At 41.2% G+C, this 22967-nt stretch overlaps 1 protein-coding gene across 2 annotated transcripts in view; it reads right to left on the bottom strand.

Annotated features, from left to right (window-relative positions):
• The window catches only part of KLHL2 (kelch like family member 2), a gene marked incomplete at both ends in the record, with an annotated part of 97693 nt that overhangs the window by 17760 nt on the left and 56966 nt on the right, over nucleotides 1-22967 (bottom strand). For both annotated transcript variants that reach the window (XM_080709747.1, XM_080709748.1), the window contains 4 exons: nucleotides 3601-3750; nucleotides 6051-6167; nucleotides 9394-9503; nucleotides 13531-13702. In XM_080709747.1, coding sequence (XP_080565873.1) covers nucleotides 3601-3750; nucleotides 6051-6167; nucleotides 9394-9503; nucleotides 13531-13702 — 549 coding nt within the window. The remainder of the gene's footprint in view (nucleotides 1-3600; nucleotides 3751-6050; nucleotides 6168-9393; nucleotides 9504-13530; nucleotides 13703-22967) is intronic.

The following is a 22967-nucleotide window of genomic DNA, read 5'->3' as shown; positions in this document are numbered from 1 at the left end:
TAGACAGACTGGGTAAAAATTTACCTAGAAATAAGAGAATACTTGTAAGAAGTACACAGGTTACAAGGGGAAGAAAAGCTCACAAAGTACAGTAGTAAAACTATATAGTTTTTCATTACAAGGTCCAAATCCAAGTATGCCTTACATAATCCTTATACTGTTTATTAATAATCTAAAACCAATGTTTGAAAGATAAAAGACTCATACATGCAATTGGTATGAATTCATAAAATGAAAAGGAATAAGTCACCGTTGAGAGAGCAATATTATCAGGACCTTACAACAATTTCCCCAGCACTACTACCATTGGACCTATGACAAAATGCATTATTACTATGAAATACATACACATAAAAATGAATCTTTGTTTCATTCTTATCTACTTGCTTAGAATCCTGAATATAACCACCTAAAATGACAAACAGTACTATGGAAAAGCTCTCAACACAAGCACCTCTTCAAAATACATGTAGCGCCAGGCGTGGTGGCGCATTTGTAATCCCAGCATTCGGGAGGCTGAGACTGGAGGATCGTGATTCATGGCCAGCCTCAGCTACTTAGGGAGGCCCTTTGCAACTCAGTTGAGACCCTGTTTCAAAATAAAGAATAAGAAATAGGGCTAAGGGTGTAGCTCGGAGGTAGAATGGCCCTGGTTCCATCCCCAGTAGTGCAAAACAAAACAAAACAAAAAAACAAACAAACGTGTAGACAAATAAACTTTGAGAAAGGAGAACCGTGCAAATAGAACAGGCAGAGTTAAATAAAACAACAGTGCTCCTCACTGCTCCCTGCCGTGTCCCCTCCTGAGACACTCAGACAAAGCTGGAAAAGAAAGGGAACCTCCAGGGACTGTCCACTCGCCACCAGAAAAAGCTAAAGGATGGAGAAATCCAATAGTCCAACACGGTCAGAAGGGCAGGCCTTATCAGTGGAGCCCAGAAACAATGTAAATTTAATAGATGGCCACAACTCTACTAGGGAGAAAATGAAATACTTGAGAGCTTTTTAGCAAGAACTCTTCAGAAGGCAAAAATGACATGTTCATCCCAGAAACGAGAAATGAATTCATCTTCGCTCAAAGGCCTCTGACGTGTAAGCTAAGGCCGGCAGAGCTAAATGTGTCGGGAGAGGGAATAGCCAGGCTAAGAAGAGACTTAGAAATTTATTTTTTTCATTTATATGAAATATTTTAAAATTATTATAGATAAGCTGGAAGGAAGTTAGAAAGACTAACATGAAAGAAATAGTAACTGACCAAGACTCTTAATGTTTTTTATATATTTTGATTTTTTTAAGAACAAAAACTGACACCAAATAATAGGGACAAACATGAAGAGATGAAGACTTCTAAAGATGGCCACTGAGTAGAAGGCGGGTCAAGGGGCGTTTGGAAATGTAAACACTCACAGAACCGCAGACCCAGACGACATGCAGACCGTGTGCGGGGAACTAGCTAGTGTACTTACTGAACCACTTACAATGACTTTTGAAAAATCGTGGAGAACTGAGGAGAGATCAGAAAATTTAAAAAAGGCAAATACCAATTTTCAAAACAAGTCAGAAGTGAATGCCGTGTAAATACTTTTTTCTTTCTCTTTTTGGTACTAGAGATTGAACCCAGAGGCCTTCTACCTCTGAGCGACACCTACACCCCCAGCCATGTTTTCTTTTGTTGTTGTTGTTTTTTGTTGTCTTTTTTTTTTTTTAATTTTTTGGTGGTACTGGGGGTGGAACCCAGAGGCTTTCTACCTCCAGGCTATACTCCCAGACCTTTTTCTATTTTATTTGGAAACAGGGTCTCACTAAGTTGCTGAGCACCTCACTAAGTAGCTGAGGTTGGCTTTGAACCTGTGTGATCCTCCTGTCTCAGCCTCCCAAGCGCGGGGATTACAAGCGTGGGTCACAACGCCCGGCTCCAGCCATGTTTTTTTAAACAGAGTCTCACTAAGTTGCTGAGGCTGTCCTCAAACCTGCAATTCTTCTGTCTCAGCCTCCTAAGTACAAAAATTGCAGGCATGTGCCGCCATACCCAGCTTGTAAATACCTTTTGCTAAATGGTAATAATCAGGGGGGAAAAATCAGAATATTTTGAAAAAAAATATTCAAACTTCTACAGGCCAATAAAATGATTAGTAACACAGAGAAGAATATAAAGTTACTTAATTGATTAACAAGTTTGAATCCACTGGGAGCCAGGTGTGACGATTCACACTTGTAATCCCAAGACTTGGGAGCCTGAGAGAGGAGGATCATGGGTTCGTAGCCAGCCACAGCTATATAGTGAGGTCCTCCACAACTTAGTGAGACTCCGTTTCAAAATAAAGAATAAAAAATAGGACTAGGGAGGTAGAATGCCCCTGTGTTCAATCCCTAGTACTGCCAAAAAAAAAAAAATGAATCCATTTGATTCTCAGTCTCATCAAATGTTATTGTATGCCAACTACTCGTCTTTGGCTTAGATAATGAACGTATCATATGGACTGAAACTTTCTACAAACGGACTATGTCAGCGGTGGGTATTTCTAATGACGTATCACCGGGGAAAGTGCCGAGGTTCATTTTAAATTACAGTATTTACTGATGACCAAGATCTGCAGTTTGCTCTAAATTGAAAGCTGATGGACAAAACAGCAACCGACACCTATTCAGACATGAAGCCATTCAAAATGCGGACCCCAGAAACCAAACTTGGAAAAACAGTATATAAAACTTTGAAATGAAAAGAATTTAAAGACACAGTTCAATGGGATGAAGAAAACTAAAGATGATAGAAAAAAATGGATAAAAGGCTAATCCTTCTTTCTCAATGCAGCACTCCCCAAGAAGAGTTCGGCGTAAGTATATAAATAAAGTGTTGTGCTGTGGATCACTGTGATTGCACCACACACGAACCAGTGCTTAAAGCGCTGCTCTTCTAGTGTTTCAACGATGCAAACCCAGCAGAAAATTACGAACACAGAAACGAGGGGCCACTCTGTAAGGAAAATCAAATCAGCAAAACACAAATGGCCACAACTAAAAAGATGAAGGCAGAGTATCAACTTTACACAGGAAAATATGTACACTGGAGATACGGGAAGATATACAGACATCTAAGTTGGAATGGCCACACACAGTGTGGGGAACCATCGAACAGTACACAACAGAGAACAAGGCGAAGAACCGAGTGCGCTGTTTCATCATTCTTCGATTCTATGAAGTTACCAGGTTTGAGTTATATATATCGCTCCTCTTACAGAGCAGTATTTCTGCCTATTCTGACTGCCCTCAGAAGTAGAAAGTACAGTCCAGTGAGACGGCACAGCGAGTACTTTCTACTGTAATTAGAACTAGTAAAACTCAGAAGGGACGAGAACAAGTTTCCGATTCAGAAGCATGACATCATGAAAGTTATAAGGATTAAATGAACCAAACAAATCCCATCCTTAACACATCAAAACAACAGACTAAATCATACGCTCTCTACTACATTCTTAGGCACACTGTATCTTGGAGGAAGACTAAAACAGCAAAGCATGAAAATTCAGATGATCAGAAATATGAACAGGTCATTACGGGGTTTCAGATGAAGCGGTAACAAGGATGAACAATAGGTCCTACTTTGGGAAGGTTCATGGGCGTCCGTAAGCGGGTCCGGACGCTCTTCATCAGGATCCGCTGCTCTGTGGGCAGCAGGTGGTACTTCATAGCTTCGATGAGGTAATCTTTGCAAGCGCTGCTATTCTTGACCAAGGCTTCCTCTTCAACCCTCTGTAAGAAGCAAGCGGATAAGCACCATGAGTGGACAGCTCGTCACGATAAAACTGCCAGAGAAACAGAAGTAAAGAAGACAGAAAAAAACAGGAATGGTCCTCTAGATCAGTCTTCCCTTCAGATCCAGTATCTGGCCTGCAGAGAGAAACATAGGTAAGTAACAAAGGAAAAAAATGCAACAAAAACTACAGACGTCCATTTCAGCCATGGAAGACCATGAACTACCTGGGTGACAGTCTATTCACGTGTCCCTTATCTTTCAACATCAGGTCAAATGGGAAAACAAAACAAAAACCCAAGAAACCAGAACTGGATAATGACTTCTTCAAATGGGATGGGTAAAATGCAAAAGTCAATGATAACTTTTTTCAAACACAGCACAAATCAATTTTCTGAATAAAAGAGATTCAAAATATTTTAAAAACAATGTACCTACATCACAAATCGATCCTGTCCTGGCTATGCTTGAACTCCAATGCAAGACAGGGTTTGTTGTTGTTGTTGTTGTTGTTGCTGCTATTGCTCATTTCTTTAATACAAGAGGGCCAATTATATCACAGACCTATTTATTGATTGATTTTGGTGGTACTGGGGGTGGAACCCAGGGGCTTTTCAACTTCTGGGCTACACTCCCAGCCCTATTTTATACTTTATTTGGAAACAGGGTCTCACTAAGTTGCTGAGAGCCTCACCAAGTAGCTGAGACTGGCTTCGAACCTGTGCGATCCTCCTGTCTCAGCCTCCCAAGCGCTGGGATTACAAGCGTGTGCCACCATGCCTGGCTACAAAGACCAATTTAAACAACAGAGTTTCTAGAAATCTTAAAAGACTCAGGCCTAATCTCTGTGTGTGTGTGTGTGTGTGTGTGTGTGTGTGTGTGTGTGTGTACGTGCATGCGTGTGCATGCATGCGTGTGCATGCATATGTGTGAGCATTACTCGGGATTAAATCCAAGGGCACCATACCACTGAGTTATACCTCCAGCCCTTTTTTTATTTTTGGTTTGTTTTAAAATAGGATCTTGTTAGGTTATTGAAATTCTCACTAGGTTGCTGAGGCTGTCCTAGAACCTGCAATCTTCCTGTCTCAAATCCTGGGATTATATAGGCATGTGCCACCATGCTGGGCTCAGACCTAATCTTTCAATAAAGAAATATTTATTTAAATGATTTCAATTACAAAAACAATACTGAACTGTTCATAGAAAGACACTAATAAAAAAGCAAATCTGAACTTGTTCAGGGACTAATAATAATTTATCCCTAGTTACTTTAAATAACCTGTTTTTTCTTCAGCTTAGAAATAAAACCAGTACATGTTACTGTGGAATTATGAGGTAGAACTAAATAGCATGGGGGGTCAAATCCTGAATTCCATGCCTACTGGAAAATCAGAAGAGTATCAAAAAAAGAAGAGAGAAAAGACATAATTCAGTAGCACAGAGCACGGCACATTCACTCATATCTACTTCAACAACCATGGAAACTATCCCGAAGGCTCTTGCTTACCAAAATCAGAAATAGGAACAGAAGCAAATTTTTAAAAATGGGGAATGATCCCATATATGGGGGAGGCAAGGCAGGGGGATCGCAGGTTTGAGGCCAGCCTCAGCAACTTAGCAAGATCTTGTGTCAAAATAAAAATAAGCCAGGTGTAGTGGTGCACGCTTGTAATCCCAGTTCTTGGGAGGCTGAGACATGAGGATCGCAGATTCACTGCCAGCCCCAGCTACTTAGTGAGAGCCTGTTTCAAAACAAAGAATAAGAGCTGGGCGTGGTGGCGTAAGCTTGTAATCCCAGAGCTTGAGGCTGAGACGGGAGGATTGCGCAGGTTCGAAGCCAGCCTCAGCTACTTAGTGAGACCCTGTTTCCAAATAAAGTATAAAATAGATCTGGGAGTATAACCCGGAGGTAGAAAAGCCCCTTGGGTTCCACCCCCACTATGACCCCCCCAAAAAAAGAATAAAACATAGGGTTGGGGGTGTAGCGTGGAGGCAGAATGCCCCTGGATTCAGTTCCCAGTACCAAAAAAATAATAAATAAATAAATAAATAAATAAATAAGAGAAATTAGGGCTGGGGGAGAGCAGCTCAGAGGCAGAATGCCTGAGTTCAATTCCCAGCATCCCCCTCAAAAAAAAAAGAAAAGAAATAAAAAGAATGGGGACTAGAGAAAGAAGCTGCCTGAGCCCGCAGATGCCCAATGCCGCCCGCCGCACCCCATGCTGCCTTCTGAGTCTTCTCGCCTGCGAGCGAGCGAGCGACGCACGGTCGGGCGTATGCTCCGCATGAGGCTTACCTGAACTAAGTACTCCCGAGGAAGCAGCGGCAGCCGGACGTGCTCCATCAGCCGAGCCATGAACTCTTGCCTCACATCCTGGTCATGGTTCACCCAGGCTATGACTGCCTCAAACACCTTGCAGAAAAGACGGCGCAAAGCAAAGACGATGAGGAGTTGTGCACCACAGCACCAGGACCAACCGTGACGAGGCTGCACTTCAGAGACAGCCCTTGCTGAGACAGCTTCAGTTCAATCCAGGGCTCAAGATCCTGACTGCAAACGGACTTACAAAACCTTTCACCCCATTGTTTTCTTTCGCGCGCTCTCTCTCTCTCTCTCTCTCTCTCTCTCTCTCTCTCTCTCTCTCTCTCTCTCTCTTTCTTAATATACGGAACTGAGTAAGCACTTCAGTAAGTACTTTCTGCTTGGTATTTACGACGCATTTTACCAAGCACATTATCTAGGCTTCATGAACTTGAACGGTAGCCATCATCATACATGATCTATGTCACTGTTGATAACTTTTCCAAGTTGAATTTAATTCTATTTACACAGACTTAAATCTCAAGTCCCTTCTGTACTCGCTTCAGCAGCACAGACGCTACATCTCAAAGTCCCTTTGGAATAAAGCCCCCCAAATAATAAAGAAAAGTGATGCTCTGAAACAAAAGCCACATACTCTTAGAGGTGACTCGTTTTTAAATTTTTGTTTAGGTTTATAGACAAATGTGGAACCATACATTTATGTTTTGAGACTCCAGAATAAGTTAACTCTGCTCTGTCACAATAGAATATATTTAAACGTACTATTTTGAATTTTTACAATCTGAATAAAGGAGCGCTACTACTCACAACATATTCCTGTGAGAAAGCTAAGAAATGAATATGAAGACCTTGTTTTTCTACATAATTTTCTCCCAGGCTGACAAATGAATGTATCACCTGATAACCTTTAAAAGGTTGCAAAAAAAAAAAAATGTATGGCAATATGCAAATGGACTAAGTAGAAGTAAAAATAGGTTATCTTGATGCAGTAATTGAGCAAGAAACTAAAAATAATGCACGTTATAATTAACAGCCTTCTTTAATTTGTTCTGTCAACAAGTACTTATTAAGCACTTCTATGTGTCAGGTGCTAGAGATAATGGACAAAATCTAGTCTGCACTCTGTCGGCTCTATGAGTTCTCCGTTCGGTCTTCTCTCCACCCTGCTCTTCCTGTCCGGCTCACTGGTATGGCGTCGACCTCCTCCTGTCTGGCTCTCGCCTCAACCATGAAAGCGAGTTCCCGAAGTGGGCACGCCTCCCGAGGCCCACACTCTAAGCCGGCCTGTGTAACCAACAGAGGGCAAAAGAACAAAACCGTGTGGCCTCTGAAGCCGGCTCCTGGGAGGCTTTAGCTCCAACCCTGGCCTCCCTCAATGTTCCTTTGGGCCAGCCACATGTCATGTGAGAAGTCGGAACACTTGAAACCACCCTGCTAAAAGAAACCCAGGAAAGGTACAGAGAACAAAGGGAGGGGAGAGAAAATGGTATGCAGAAAGACCGAGAAGGAAACCAACCCTCAGCCCAGGAGCCAAAGACAATGGAGGAGCCACCTTGGACCACTGAAGTGCAGAAAAGCTAAAGCCCCTGATCCGTGGCTCAGGGGCACCAAGACAGGTATCTCCAGCCATGTGGGTCACCAAAGCCTCAGACACTGTGCGGCAGAAACAAGCTGTCCCCATTGGGCCCTACGTGAATCCTGCAGAGAGCTGCAGGTGTAACGAAGCCATAAGGCTTTGCCACTGCATTCTAGGTGTCTTGTTATGTAGCAACAGAAAACCAGAATAGCCCTTATGAAATGCCTCTAACGCAGGGCTTATCACAGCACTCTCCTCTTGCTTAGGACCCTGGAGAGGCTCTTTGTCACAACCAAACATTAATTTTCTTTAATGTAGCTGAGAAAAAAAAATTGGAGATTGAACCCAGGGATACTACCTCTGAGCTATATCCTCAGACCTATTTATTTTATTCATCTATTTATTTTTTACAGTACTGGGGATGGAACCCAGGGGCATTCTACCTTCAATCTACCCCCCCAGCCCTATTTTTTCTTTATTTTGAAACAGGGTCTCACTGAGTTGCAAAGGGCCTCATAAAGTAACTGAGGCTGTCCGAGAACCAAAATCCTCCTGTCCTAGCCTACCAAATGGGATTACGAGCGTGCACCAACACGCCCATTTCTCCTCTTTATTTCTAAAGTGCTAAGATTATGCATCTCAAACAAAATTTCATACTAGAGTAAATCCCAGCATTTGGGAGGCTGAGACAGGAGGATCTTGGTTCATGGACAGCCTCAGCTAATTGTGAAGCCCTTTACAACTCAGTGAGACCCTGTTTCAAAATAAAGAATAAAAAATAGCAGGGGGGTGTATCTCAGAAGTAGAATGCCCCTGGGTTCCATCCCCAGTACCAAAGAAAATAAAAATAAAAAATAGAGTAAATGTGCCTTTCTATCCCAAGGTGGAATGTCTGTCCTGAGAAACAGTTATCAAGGGTTTATACAATTTTAAGTACAAAGTACACAAAAGAGAAACTGAAGTTTCATTTTCTCTAAGCACAGTGTATTCAGGAGCTTTTGTTCCCCTAATTCCCAGGTGCTACAAAAACCACTTCAATAACAAAACAAATAAACACAAAACACCTGCCCGCTGAGAGAAGCATCTCTCTCCAACTATATGAAAGGTGCAGCGAGACGATAAACGCAGCCGTAATGGAGACAGAGGGAGCGCTCCAGCCAGAAATGGCAGCTCAGGGTTCATCTTGGTTCAGATGCAGAGGAGTGTGGGAAGAGGGAGGAGAGAGGAAAGGGGGAGGAGGCGAAGGAAAGAGGAGAGGAGGGGGAAATGCAGGCGTGCACTGGCAGAGGTGAGGTGAAAGTCACAGGAAACCAACTTAAAAGAAGACTAGCATGGATGTTCCGTCTAGAAGAGCAAAACCTTGCCACCTTGGGAAATGTCTTTCAACTCACAAGATGGTGGGCTGCTCCAGGGAAGGACACTGGCATTTAGATCAGCATTCCTAGAGGTATCTAGTTGTAGGAAGAAACCCATGTCTCCAAAGACACGTTTCAGATAGTTCAATGTGTGCGAGCTCTTGCTGTGTAGGTAAAGTACAAAAGCCTCATGCCCAACACTTTGGGGAACCGCCCCAGAACTGAATTTACAAAGACAAGCAACATCAGCCAGTTGAGTAATTCTTAACTTCTAGATCAATCACTGGCTTTCACTCTCCACCTAAGATCACAACTTTATGAAACAAACTGAAATAAAGAAACATACTTGGGTCACCATACACTGTGCAAAGAAAAATATACTCACCTTCTCCTCTGAGGAAATGGTAAGTTTGTCGCTTGAGATTAAGCTGCACACTTGTTCGATGCCAAGGTTGAGAAATTCTTCACTAACTACAACATCTGCAAAATGCTGCTCTGTTTGGGAATTTAGAAGAAAAGTCATTAATACCCATAGCCCGTTATCACAGTTTCGAACTGCTTAAAAAGAAATGTTTCTTAACTGAATCTAACCAAAGAATGAGTAAACCAACTGTACTTCCTCTAGGCAAGAACTAACCTCAACCACCCCAGAGACCGGCGGGGAGGCCGTCGGTGATTCGCTTGCCCTACACTTGGCTGCAGACCCAGGAGGCCGCCCTAGTGAACGCTCACTACCCTGCAGCACATCTGTTTTACATGGTGCCTTCGGGAGTTAAACCGTACGGATTCCTGTCATAGTGATAACAGTATCGGCATTTCAATTTGTTAAACCTTTTGATCACAGAACTGTTTCGGGTGGAAATTAAGGATTCAGCTCTTTAGCCCTTAGTAGAAATATTATGGTCCCTAATTTCTAAAATAAACACTTGCTAGAAAACCTAGGTTATCTTCTGGGTCTCGTGTGTGTGTGTGTGTGTGTGTGTGTGTGTGAGAGAGAGAGAGAGAGAGAGAGAGAGAGAGAGAGAGAGAGAGAGAGAAAAGAAGAAGAAGAAGAAGAAGAAGAAGAAGAAGAAGAAGGAGGAGGAGGAGGAGGAGGAGGAGGAGGAGGAGGAGGAGGAGGAGGAGGAGGAGAGGGAGGGAGGGAGGGAGAGAGAGAGAGAGATCCAGGAGCCCTCCAAGCTGCACCCCTTAGCCATATTTTATTCTTTTTGTTTTGAATCTGAGCCTCACTAAACTGCTGAGGCTCGCTGTGAACCGATGCTCCTTCTGTCTCTGCTTCCCAAGTACTGGGATTATAAGCATGTGCCCCCCATACCCAGCTCTAGTTTTCTTTAAAAAGATATTCCTAACGTGAAATAAAAGATTCATTTCAAATGTGAAATGAATATAAATACCATAAAAATACCATAAAAAGGATTAGTTGGCTTCTGCTTCAGAACATCTGAAAAACTAAAATCTGCATTTAAAAAAGACTCATGAATAATTATTCATTTATAAAAGGTTCATCACAAAATGATTTTAAAAATAATAAGCAGCTTTAGGGTAATTAGAAATGACTAGATTCACAAAAATCCAACAGACAATTTATTCTGAAGTTCATAAATTCTTGGTTAAGCAGGGCAATACATTGTAAGATATGAAAATGAGATAAAAATAAGATATAATGAAAATGACAGATGAATAGAAGAGAGAACCCAGAAATCGCCCCACACAAACTGACATCTGAGCAAGACGCAAAGACAATGCCACAGGGGAAGGGCATCTTTTTAACAAAGACCGGGAAAGCAACTGGCCAGCCACATGCAGAGCAAGAAGTCTAGACAGGGACCTGCCTGTTAAACACCAACTATAAGACCCTCTAGCTAAGAAAACCTAACAGAACCTGGGACTGCCTGGTTATGATTTATCAAATACAACCGTGAAAGCATGATTCATGAAAGAAAAAAAATTAAGTTGGACTTCAATAAAATTAAAAGTGTTTTGTCGAAAAAAAGATATTCAAATAAAAAAGCACAGGACGGGGAAAGAATCTTTTACAAAACACATACCTGACAAAGGACTGTTATCCAAAATATACTAAGAATTCTTAGAACTCAACAATAAGAAACCAATAGCTAGGTATGGTGCACACCGGAAATCCCAGTACTTGGGAGGCTGAGATAGGAGGATTGCAGGTTCAAGACTGGCCTGACAAACCGAGCAACTTAGTGAGACCCCATTTCAAACAAAAAAATAAAAAAAGCCAGGGGTGTAGCTCAGAGGCAGAGTGTCCCTGGGCTCAATCTCCAGTACCACACACACAAACGAGAAACAAATGACCTAACTTAAAAATCAGCAAGCCAGGCACGGTGGAGCATGCTTATAATTCCAAGTACTTGGGAGGCTAGGACGTGTGGATCTCAGGTTTGAGGATAGCCTCAGCAAACAGCGAGAGTCTCCTCAACCTCGCTAGACCCTGCTTTGTAGCTTTGGAGGGAAAGACTCCTGGGTTTGATGTCTGTCTGTCTGTCTGTGTGTGTGCACCCTCCCACACCCACACACCCGTTCTAAATGGGGGAAATTTCTTATTCTGTAATATGCTACAATAAATTTAAGATTTTTTAAAAGATAAGAAAATAATTAAATCTAATTATCTCCTGAGAATCTAGCAAGTGAGTTGATTCTGATATAAGCATAATAAAAAATTCTAGTAAATCTTAAGAATTATGTTTGAACATCTTTTGCAGTAATCTTACTTTATATGTTCTCTCTCCGGGCACCCCATCCCCATTAAGAGCCATTAACTTCCGCGTGTGGTGGCACACACTTATAATCTCAGTACTTGAGAGGATGAGACAAGAGGATTGCAGGTTTACAGCCAAACTCAGCAATTTAGGCTCTCCACAACCTAGTGAAACCCTGCTTTCAAAATAAAAATAAACAAAATAGGGCTGGAGGTAGGAGGTAGAACACCCCTGAATTCAATCCCTATTACCACACCTCCAAAAAGAAATAAATACAGTCAGTAACACTTATCAAGCACCCTAGAGACAACTGGTAGTCCAAGAAAGATAATAATGTTAATGTAGTGATTGCTGCGTGCATGAACAACTACCCCCGAAGTATATAAGCTCCTTTGGGTTTCCTAATATAAGTCACTAACATCAGATTATTATGTCTAGCAGTTAATGGAGATTGGATTTAGAAGGAATATTTTCAATTTAGCTAAAAACAGAATTAGTTGCACTGAAACACATCAATGAATTCAAATGTCTCTGGTTTTTCTTATAATGCCTCACCCCATGCAAAAAAAGTTGTCACAAATATAATTTCATGGTATAGGTATTCTTCAACTTACAGATGGGCTGTATTTAAAAGTTCATCCAACTTCCTAGAGCTCAGATTACCTTTCTCCACTGAACAATGTTACAGAAGGCAGTTAAGCCATCAGGCTAAAGAAACCTATGAAGACATCTATATTCAACCTATTGTGGTTTACTGAAAAACTACAGGACCATTTTTTCAACTAACCATTCGGAACCACTGTTTGGTAAATGCAATAGAGATTCTAGGAACACTCTCTCCAATGCTCTGTACACACATACACACACTACAAACACACACACACACACACACACACACACACACACACACACACACACCTTTACTCAGAACTATGTACCAAAAGCTCCCCTTTTTATAAAGTAAAAAATAAATAAGTTTAGGTTAATTTGTAAGCTTTAGGTACACCCAAAAATCTAACAGCAATCTCTCCTCCCAGGCTACAGAGACAAGGGCATCTGAGAGGCCTGAACAGCGGCCAGGCCACATGCTCGGCTCCGCCAGGCACACATGCCGGGGGGTTGAGGCAGCCAGGGTTTAAGGCAGAGGCTGGCTTATACTTGGGACCTACTTTCTATTCTACCCAAACACTTCTAGACTTTACTGCTTTGAAGATTTTAAGGCATAAAATTGTTCTCATGGGTATAAAAAAAAGGTATTAAAAACCCCACAAAAACAAAATACCTTAATTTTACACACACACCTTTTCATAAGCTTATTCGTTTGACAATTTCAAAGAAAAATACATAGAAAGTCAATACTTACATAAACTAGCTATTCTGTTACTTATTACCAATACCAATTTATAGATGCAGTTAAGTTCAGAATTTTATGGTGTGTGTGTGTGTGTGTGTGTGTGTGTGTGTGTGTGTGTGTGTCTACTGCCTCTGGGGATTGAACCCAGGGGCATTCTATCTCTGAGTCACACCCCCAGCTCTATTTTTATTTTTTATTTTGAAACAGGGTCTCCTTAAATTGCAGAGGGCCTTGCTAAGTTGCTGAGGCTGGCTACAAACCTGTGATCTTTCTGCCCACCATGTCCTCAATTACATAGTGCTACCAGTGTTAAGATTTTAAAATATATTTTTATAAAGCCCAGTTTCAGAACATGATGTGACTCTGCAGAGACCCCAGCAGCATGACACTGGAAATGAAGAGCTGAGATCCCTCCGGGTCTGAGTTCAGCTGAGGTCTACCCCACCCCACTCGCCTGCATAGGTGTTGGCCTTTGTCAGGAGGTCTGTGCACGCATGCATGTCGGCGAAAGCCCGGATTCCTAGGCAGTTGACAGGGTGAAGCTGGGATTCCAAGAATTCACAGCAAGTCTTCTTCACATCCTGTAACTGTAACAGGCCAGCTGCTGGAAGAAGTACCTGCAACACAGGAATGAAAGGGCTGAGGACACGGGCTGAGGAAAACACTGTCTCTACCACTTCCACTAGGGCACGAGAGGTCCAGCCATGGCTGACGGTCTGCATCTACACCCAAATATTAGACAAAAACAAATGTAGCAATTATTTGCAAATATGTTGATGACTCTTCACATTCTCCATAATTTCCATGAAATCTTTCAAAGGTCTCTTCTTCTTGGTCACAAGAGTATAAAAGACATCAGATCATATTATTTTAATAGTTCGTTTGATAAAATAAACAAAATGTTCCTTTATTTTCCCTCCCCGGTACTGGGGACTTTGAGCTCAACCCTCCACCTTTGTTTTATTATTATTATTTTTTTTGAAACAGGGTTTCCTTAGGCTGATAAAGAGTCTCACTAAGATACTGAGGCTGTCCTCAAACCTTTGATTCTCCTGTATCAGCCTCCCAAGTACTGGGATTATATCTCACCACTCCTGGCTTCCTTTGAATTTTAAAAACACAAATTATTAGGATGCTAGGGGGTGCTATAGTTCAATGAAAATAGTTCTGTTCCCTTATACTCGTGAGCTTTAGGGTTTTGTGAGGAAGAGGTGGCCCCAGAGTAACCCATACCACAACCTGGAAGACCTGTTCCTCTACTGTCTGCTTTTCTTAGGACGTAGAATGACCTTTTCATTGTAATCATTTTAATGCATTTTTTTTGTTTTTTTTTTTTTGTTTTTTTGGTGGTACTGGGGTTTCTGGAAGCCCTTCTACCTCCGGACTACACTCCCAGACCTATTTTTACATTTTTATTTGGAAACAGGGTCTCCTAAGCCAGCGCGGCTGGCTTCGAACCTGCGCGATCCTCCTGTCTCTGCCTCCCAAGCGCGGGGATTACAAGCGTGTGCCACCACGCCCGGCTTTAATGCATTTTAAATACACAGAATAATGAGGTTCACTGTGGCACATCTGCACACACATATAACATACTTTGATCTGTCCACGGGGGGGACAACAGTTTTAAATCCAACAAGCATCTCTAGCTACAAGCAGACAACTTCTCTAGAATGTAATACATGCGCTAGAAAGAAAAGCATTAAAAGGTAACTGCTTACTAACTTTTAAAACTGCATTTGAAAACTCAAGAAATTTTATAGTAATTATAGGTTATTCTGTAGGATTTAACCACCCTTCCCTGTAAATACTATACCCAACATTACAGCTTTTTTTTTCCAATAGGTCAATTTTATAGGAAACAGTGTTCCATTGAAACACTGTTTCCTATAAAAGAATGAAGGCAATATTCTGTTAAGGACCAGATATGAAAACCAAATCAGGTAGGAAAACTTCATTTAAAAAAATTATTGAAGCAGGGTGTGGTGGCACACACTTCTAATCCAGTACATGGGAGTCTGAGATAGGAAGATAGCAGGTTCAATGTCAGCCTTGGCAATTTAGCAAGATCCTGTTTAAATTTTATTTTGTTTGTTTTGTTTTGGTTTTTTTTTTTTGCGGGTCTGGGGATGGAACCCAGGGGTATTCGACCTCTGAGCTACACCACCTGCCCTATTTTCTATTCTTTATTTTGAAACAGGGTCTTACTAAATTGCAGAGGGCCTCACTACGCAGCTGAAGCTGTCCACAAACCAAGATCCTCCGATCTCAGCCTCCTGAATGCTGGAATTACAAGTGTGCCCAGCTAAAAATATAATTTTTTAAAAAATTAAAAAGGGCTGGGAGTATAGAATAGAAAGAATCCTGCTGGGTTCAACCTCCAATACCACCAATAAAAAATTACTAAATATCTGCTGTTCTTTTTATAAAGGCTACCACCCCCTCTCTCCCAAAAACAAAAATCAACTATTAGAACAATGGTCAGTTTTAGAAAAGATTTTATTAACAAAAATAAAATAAATTTTTCTAAGTTTCTCCAGGAATTACTTCAGTATTTACCAAACTGCTGTCCAACAGTAGTTAATGAATACATCTTAGGATTTTCCTAAATCTCTGTATTAAGACATAATGTTGGAAAAGGAAGAGAAGTCATATCTTTTTCGCAAACAACCCTTTCTCTTAAGTGAAGCACGCGTGCGTTCCCTCTGAGGTCTAGAGGCTGTGTGCACCACGTACACAGTGGGCGCAATCACGCAGAAGAGATAGAATTAGACTGACAGGTGACCTTCTATATTTTAGCCCAACTCCATACCTACTATCAGTTTTCCCTGAAAAAAAAAAAAATGGAAACAGTATCTAGAGATAATGCCTTTTCCTTCTGAAGGTTAAAAAAAAAAGTGCAAATAATATGGTTATAGCCAAACCTTTGGCATAATGTGTACAGTGTGGTTAACTATGTTATATGACTGAATCTCCATGGAAGGCTTTAATTTGCTGATGATTTTCAAACTGGAGTTTTCTACGCTGGTATAATTGTGCTCGAAAGCAACATAAAGCACATTCCAAGATGCTTAACAGCACAGCCATTTAATTCAGCAAATACGTACGGCGTCCAAAGTGGTCTTCAGCGTAATACTCGGTCCCTGCGAGGTGTACACAAACAGCAATGATCACCCATTTAGTCAGCATTTTCCCAGGGACGGCAGTGTGTGCGGCTCAGTAGTTTTTAAATTGGTAACTGAGACAATGGGAAGGGAGAGAGGCTGACCCGGGCCAGGCTTGCTCACATGCTGTCGGTGGGAGTATGGACTGGGTGGACGTCCATGAAGCACAATTTGTTTACTTCAATGAAAATTACAAATGAACATATCCTCTGACTCAGCGATTTAGCCTACAGAGACACCCTGCCATATGCCAAATTTTCATATGTACAAGATATTCATTATAGCATTATTGGGGTAATAGCTAAAGTTAGGGGGAAAGCCTAAATTCTAAAGAGACTGGTTAAATAACTATAATTATCCATCCAATGGAATATTTTGCAGTCATTCAAAAGAAAGAAGAAACTATACATATGTAACGCTCTCTCAAGTATATTAAGTGAAAAAATCAGTGATTAATATGTATTATGGTAGCATACATTTACACTTACATATACAGCTACTTTAAAAAGAAGCAAGGACAGGTTTTTGAATTTGATTTTACTTTGTTGATTTCAGCTTCATCACTACAAAGCCCTGTCTACCTTATCACGAGATTGAACTTCATAAAAGTGTAGAATTTCAGATCTGAGAGGGGTATGGCAAGTTTAATGGAAGTTATTTCAACCATGGACCATGTGGCTAAAAACTCACATGTAATTTTTTATTGATGGCAGAGATGGATCAAAAGGCTCTATGTTTGATAAGCATATTTATTTTTTATTTTTTATTTTTTGGTGGTACTGGGGGTGGAACCCAGGGACTTTTCTATCTCCAGGCTATACTCCCAGACCTATTTTCTATTTTATTTGGAAACAGGGTCTCACTAAGTTGCTGATAGCTTCACTAAGTAGCTGAGGCTGGCTTCGAACCTGTGTGATCCTCCTGTCTCAGCCTCCCAAGCGCAGGGATTACAAGCGTGCGCCACCACGCCTGGCGTTGATGAGCAAATATTAAACATAGATGTGAATCAAGTGTATAAAAAGAATTTATTTGTATTTCTCTCTTGTCAGTAAATACGTTACATCTCAGTTTTGTGATGTGATTTTACTAGTACTAAACAGTAATAGGTCATATTTCATAATTAATTATAGCTTCAAAAAATTACTAATTGCTAACATGATATCTGGTGACCATCGGTCACTCATAATAAAAAACAGGAAAGCACCTGTGGCCTCACCACTGACCTTGCTTATTTGAGGTATTAAACAGCCAGTTAAACAAAAGATGATCAGATTTCAGATGAGCCACATCCCATGATTAGAACCACTAAGAAGCTAGCAGCCTGTGAGCTGGATGCCTTGGGTGTGGATAAAATCAAGCTTCCTCACTTGTCTGATGAAGAAACTAAGCCCTAGAGGAGTTAAATAGTTTGTCCAAGTCAGAGCTGGTCACTGAAACCTCGGGCTATCATCAGATTGGCCAACTATTTGGTTTACTCTTCTAATATGTTCAGCTCCATCGAGGGCACAGAATAGAAGTGCCCGTATAATTTCTAAATCTCTAATATCATTCTTTTCATCAGAGTAATAAAGATAACAACTTCCGCCATGCATTCTGCTAGCTGCTGCCATTTTTGGAGCACTGGCAGAATCAGATGTGGAGCACAGTGCTTGGCCAGAGGCTTGGAGACGTTGGGTAACTTGCGTAGGGTCACGTGCTGGGTCTGGGACAGGCCAAGCCTGCTCCACGAGTGGTCCTCAAAACCAGATAGGTACGGAACTACTTCAGGGAGCACACGGCCATTCTTGTGTTCACGGAATTTAAGGTAAAAGAAATATATTTTTAAAGTTACCTTTCATTTATATCAATAATGTATTCTTTTATAAGTGAAGATTGAGTCAATGCAGAGAACAACATTAAACAACAGAGTATAGCAAAATCCTCAAGGTGGCACAAAAGATGGCTCGTATTTAGAAAATGCTGATTTAAGCCTGGTGTGGTAGCGCACGCTTGTAATCCCCGCACTTGGGAGGCGGAGACAGGAGGATCACGCAGGTTCGAAGCCAGCTGTGCTGGCTTAAAATACCCTGTTTCGAAATTTTTTTAGTATAAAATATGTCTGGGAGTGTAGCCCAGAAGTAGAAGGGTTTCCAGGAACCCCAGTACCACCAAAAAATAAAAAAGAAAGAAAAAAAAAGAAAATGCTGATTTATGAGATCAAATTTAACATTCCAATATTTCAATGTCTACTATCATTCTGATTCCTGTAGAAAGACTTCTAAAAAAGAACACTGGGTACCACAACCCAGCAACGTAAAGGGCGATTTTGTAATTTGCTATCTAGGTCACGAAAAATATCTTGGATAGTCACTAAAAGATGCAACTAATAAATACACATCTTTTAAACTTAGAGCAAAGAACAGGTGAGTAGTGACACTTCTTGCATAAAATAGAAGGACAACAATCTAGTGAACTCCCAGCCACCCACCATTTGACCTAATGAAAATTTTCCATTTATTTATGCTTCACTAGTACTAACCCTGAGATTGACAAAAATAACCCTAAGGCACTATAAGATCATAAGGTATATTCCAAAGCATCAAAGAAAGGGAATTATAATTTGCTATATATCTGAAGAGTAATAAGAGCGTCTTAAGAATCTGAGTGATTAAATCCTACACTGCACAGATACAGAAAGAAGGCCACATTCTCAAAGGCGGACCTCTCTGGGGTAGATGAGCCCACAGGAGAAATGTAAAGTAGATAAGGGCCCTTCCTCCTACAGCTGTCTTCTGAGTTCTCTCCATCAACCCTGAGACTCTCCGCTCAGACTCCAGGGTTCATACGGTGGGCTCAGTCCCTTCCACTAAAAGCGCCGTTTCGCTTCACAGCACGTACACTGTTGGGTCTTATCATGTGTTCCCATGTTTACTGCTTGTCTCCCTGCAAAGGAACATAAGCTCTGCAACAGGAGGAACACATCTGTTTTATCCCCTGCTGCATCCCCAGGTCCCAGAATACTTAGATGAGATGGACCCGTTTTTATTGATTTGAATATACCCTCATAAATCAATCAACTTCAATGTAAATTCATTTGTGGCTCCAGAGATATTTATATTGTAAAAGAGGTATACTGCCGGGTATGGTGGCGCACACCTGTAATCCCAGGACTTGGGAGGCTGAGACAGGAGGATCGCGGGTTCAAAGGCAGCCTCATCCATTTAGCGAGACCCTGTTTCAGAATAGAAATAAAATAAATGCCCCTGGGTTATATCCCCAGCACCATCAAATAAGAAGCATACTTCCGGGTGTCCTCTGAGTCAGAATTCCTACTTCATTTCTGCATGGGAGACTTCTGGCGTCCTACCTAAACTCTCGGCTGCACCTCTTGCTCTAGCTGCCGTGCCCTGACCAGGTTCAAGCCAGGACTTCAGTGATGAACTGGGTACTCACATCTGCACACACAGAAACACAGGGCAGATGATGCTGTGGGACCGACCACCCTTCACCAGTGAAGAAAGACTGAAGGAAGGCACTTTCCCTGCTAATCGCCAGGCAGACAGTTTGAAGGCACATTTTATATATCCCTCTAAAGGTCGTGGTGAGAATGAACATATCGCACACACTGTACCTTTGAACTGTTTTCCCTCCTTTTCCAGTTCAAACCCACTCACTCCTCACTACTGTCACAATGGAACAGACGACAATTGTGGATGTTCTTAGCTTGAAGAATGCTAATTATTGTGCTGCTTACTATAGTAAAAATTGAAATGAACTTAAATGTCCAATAATAAGAGACAGAGGAAGCATATTCTATCATGTCAAAAAGACTGAATACTTTTCAGCTAAGATTTGGGCCAGGCATGGTGGCACACATCTGTAATCCCAGATATTCATGAGGCTGAAGTAGGAGGATGGTAAGTTCTAGGAGAGCCTGGGCAACTTGGTAGGACAACTCAAAATAAAAAATAAGCCAGGTGCAGTGATACACACTTGTTATCTCAGTACTTGGCAGGCTAAGACAAGGATCACAGTTTGGAGGTCAGCCTCAACAACTTAGACCCTGTCTGAAAATAATAAATAAAAAGGGCTCAGGGTACAGCTCAGAGGTAGAATGCCCTTCGGTTCAATCTCCAATACTTAAGCTGGGCGTGGTGGCGCACGCTTGTAATCCCAGCACTTGGGAGGCTGAGACAGGAGGATCCTGCAGCTTAAAGCCAGCCTCAGCTACTTAGTGAGGCTCTCAGCAACTTAGTGAGACCCTGTTCCCAAATAAAATATAAAATAAGTCTGGAAGTATAACCCGGAGGTAGAAAGCCCCTGGGTTCCACCCCCAGTGCCACAAAAAAGAATAAATAAATAAATAAAATCTCCAATATTTAAAAAATAAAATTTAAAAAGGGATCTAGCTCAATGCTAGAGCAACGCTGGGTTCAATCCCCAGTACAAAATGCACGTGTGCGTACACACACACACACACACACACACACACACACACACACACAGATTCAGTAGAGAAAATTTAATAATTTGGAAAATATCCCTGATATAGTTATGTACAACAAAACTTTATTTCAGTCAATAATAAACCACATATACAATGATGGCTGAACCATATAGCCAGGTGTATCTGAGGCTATTTCATCACACAGGTTTGTGCGAGTACATGCTATGATGTTGGGTTATGATGGACCCTCAGCGGTAAGCGATACATAACTATTTAGCATCAAAATGAAGTTCCTAAAAAGAATATACAGTATTATTCCTTTTTAAAGTAAACGCACATATACATACACACAAAGACAGTACTAAGAGATAAACCACAACGGTTTACAGGGATTCTCTCTGGTTAGAGGTAACATAGAGGTTTTCTATTAACTTATTTTTAAAACCTTTACTGAAACCTTATAATTATACCCTACATCACAGTGAGATTAAAGTGAAACATGAATCTGTGCACACATCACTTGGTGTAATCCTCTCTCCACCCCACCCCTTTTTTCTCCTCCTTCCCCATACATATCAGTGAGATTGGTAATAATACTATTATGTATGAACATAACCTTTTTTTGTTTTTATTTTTTATGCTTTTATTGGTGCACTATATTCTCACATCATAATGTAGACCACATTGACAATGACATACATGCTCACAGTACTTTTCCCCCTACCCTGCTTCTCTATTTCCCTCCCTCCCAATACCAAGTGCCCAGGTTGACAATGGTATATTCACATGTATACACATAGTCAATAATAGTCCCATTAATAAACCTCAGTCTTCCTCCTCCCCTCCCTTCCTTGCTGGCTCCCCTGAGGTTTCTATTCCGTTACCTGGAGTTCCTCAGGTATCCCAAATTCTCCCCAGCTTGTACATATTAGAGAAAACATATGGCCCTTCACTTTCTGTGATTGGCTATTCCAACTTAACATAATGTTCTCCAGGTCCTTCCATCTTCTTGCAAATGATGTAATTTTGTTCTTCTTTATTGCTGAGTAGAATTCCATTGGGTGGATAGCCCATATTTTTGTAATCCATTCATCTGTTGATGGACGCCGAGGTTGGTTCCATAGTTTGGTTATTGTGAATTGTGTTGCGTTAAACATGGGTATGCATATATTACTGTAGTTCTCTGGTTTCAACCCCTTTGGAAAGCTACCCAGTAGTGGTATTGCCGGGTCGGGTGATAGACATAACCTAATTTGAACTGTTTCCTTTCTGAAGCCTCATTCTCATCCAGGTATGGTAGCTCTCACCTGTAATTCCAGTACGTGGGAGGATGAGACAGGAGGATCACAGGTTTGAAGCCAGCCTCAGCCATGTGGTGAAACTCTAAGCAATCTCACAAAACCCTTTTTCCAAACAAAAAATAAAATAGGAACTGGGCATGGTAGTGTATGTCCATAATCCCAGTACTTGGGAGGCTGAGATGGGAAGATCATAGGTTTGAGGTTAGCCTTAGCCATTTAACGAGATCCTGCTTCAAAATAAAAAGTAAAAAGGACCGGGGGTGTAGTTCGTAGGTGAGAATAACCCTGGGTTCCATCATCAGTACAAAAATAAAATAAAATAGGGCTGGTATCATGAAAGCAGAATGACCCTGGGTTCAATCCCTAGCATCAAAAAAAAAAAAAAAAAGAAAAGACCATGCTTTCTCCTTCCTCAAACTCTTTCTATTCTACTGGGGTTCCCTCCTCATTTGACTGAAGTCCTCTTGTTTCCTATTTTTGTTCCATTTATGAGAGAGATCATATGACCATTGACTTTCTGAGACTGGTTGACCTCACTGAGCATAGTAGTATTCTCGAGATCTATTTTCCTGAAAATGACAAAATCTTTTCTTTTTTATGGTTGAATAAAATCCCAGTGTGTGTGTATACATTTTCCTTTATCCGTTCATGTACTGTAGACACCTAGGCTGGTTCAACAATTTGGCTATGTACATTGTGTTGTTACGTATGTAAATATGGACATACAGTACTCTAACTTCGGTTCATTTGGAAAGATACTGCAGAGCGGTACAGCTGGGTCATACGACGGTCCTGTTCTGAGTCTGTTGAGGAACCTCCGTACTGGTCTCCACAGTGGTTGCACTAATTTTCAGACCTACCAACAGCATATAACAAGAGACTGATGAAGCAACATCCTTGCCAGCATTTATTACTGTTTGTATTCTTGACGACTATCATTCTCCTTGGAATTAGAACCTCAAGGTAGTTTCCATTTGCATTTTCCTAATTCCTA

The sequence above is a fragment of the Muscardinus avellanarius genome (genome assembly GCF_963383645.1).
Source record: "Muscardinus avellanarius genome assembly, chromosome: 14".
Lineage (NCBI taxonomy): Eukaryota > Metazoa > Chordata > Mammalia > Rodentia > Gliridae > Muscardinus > Muscardinus avellanarius.
The sequence above is the reverse complement of the archived record's forward strand: the minus strand, read 5'-3'. Positions and strand labels throughout refer to the sequence as shown.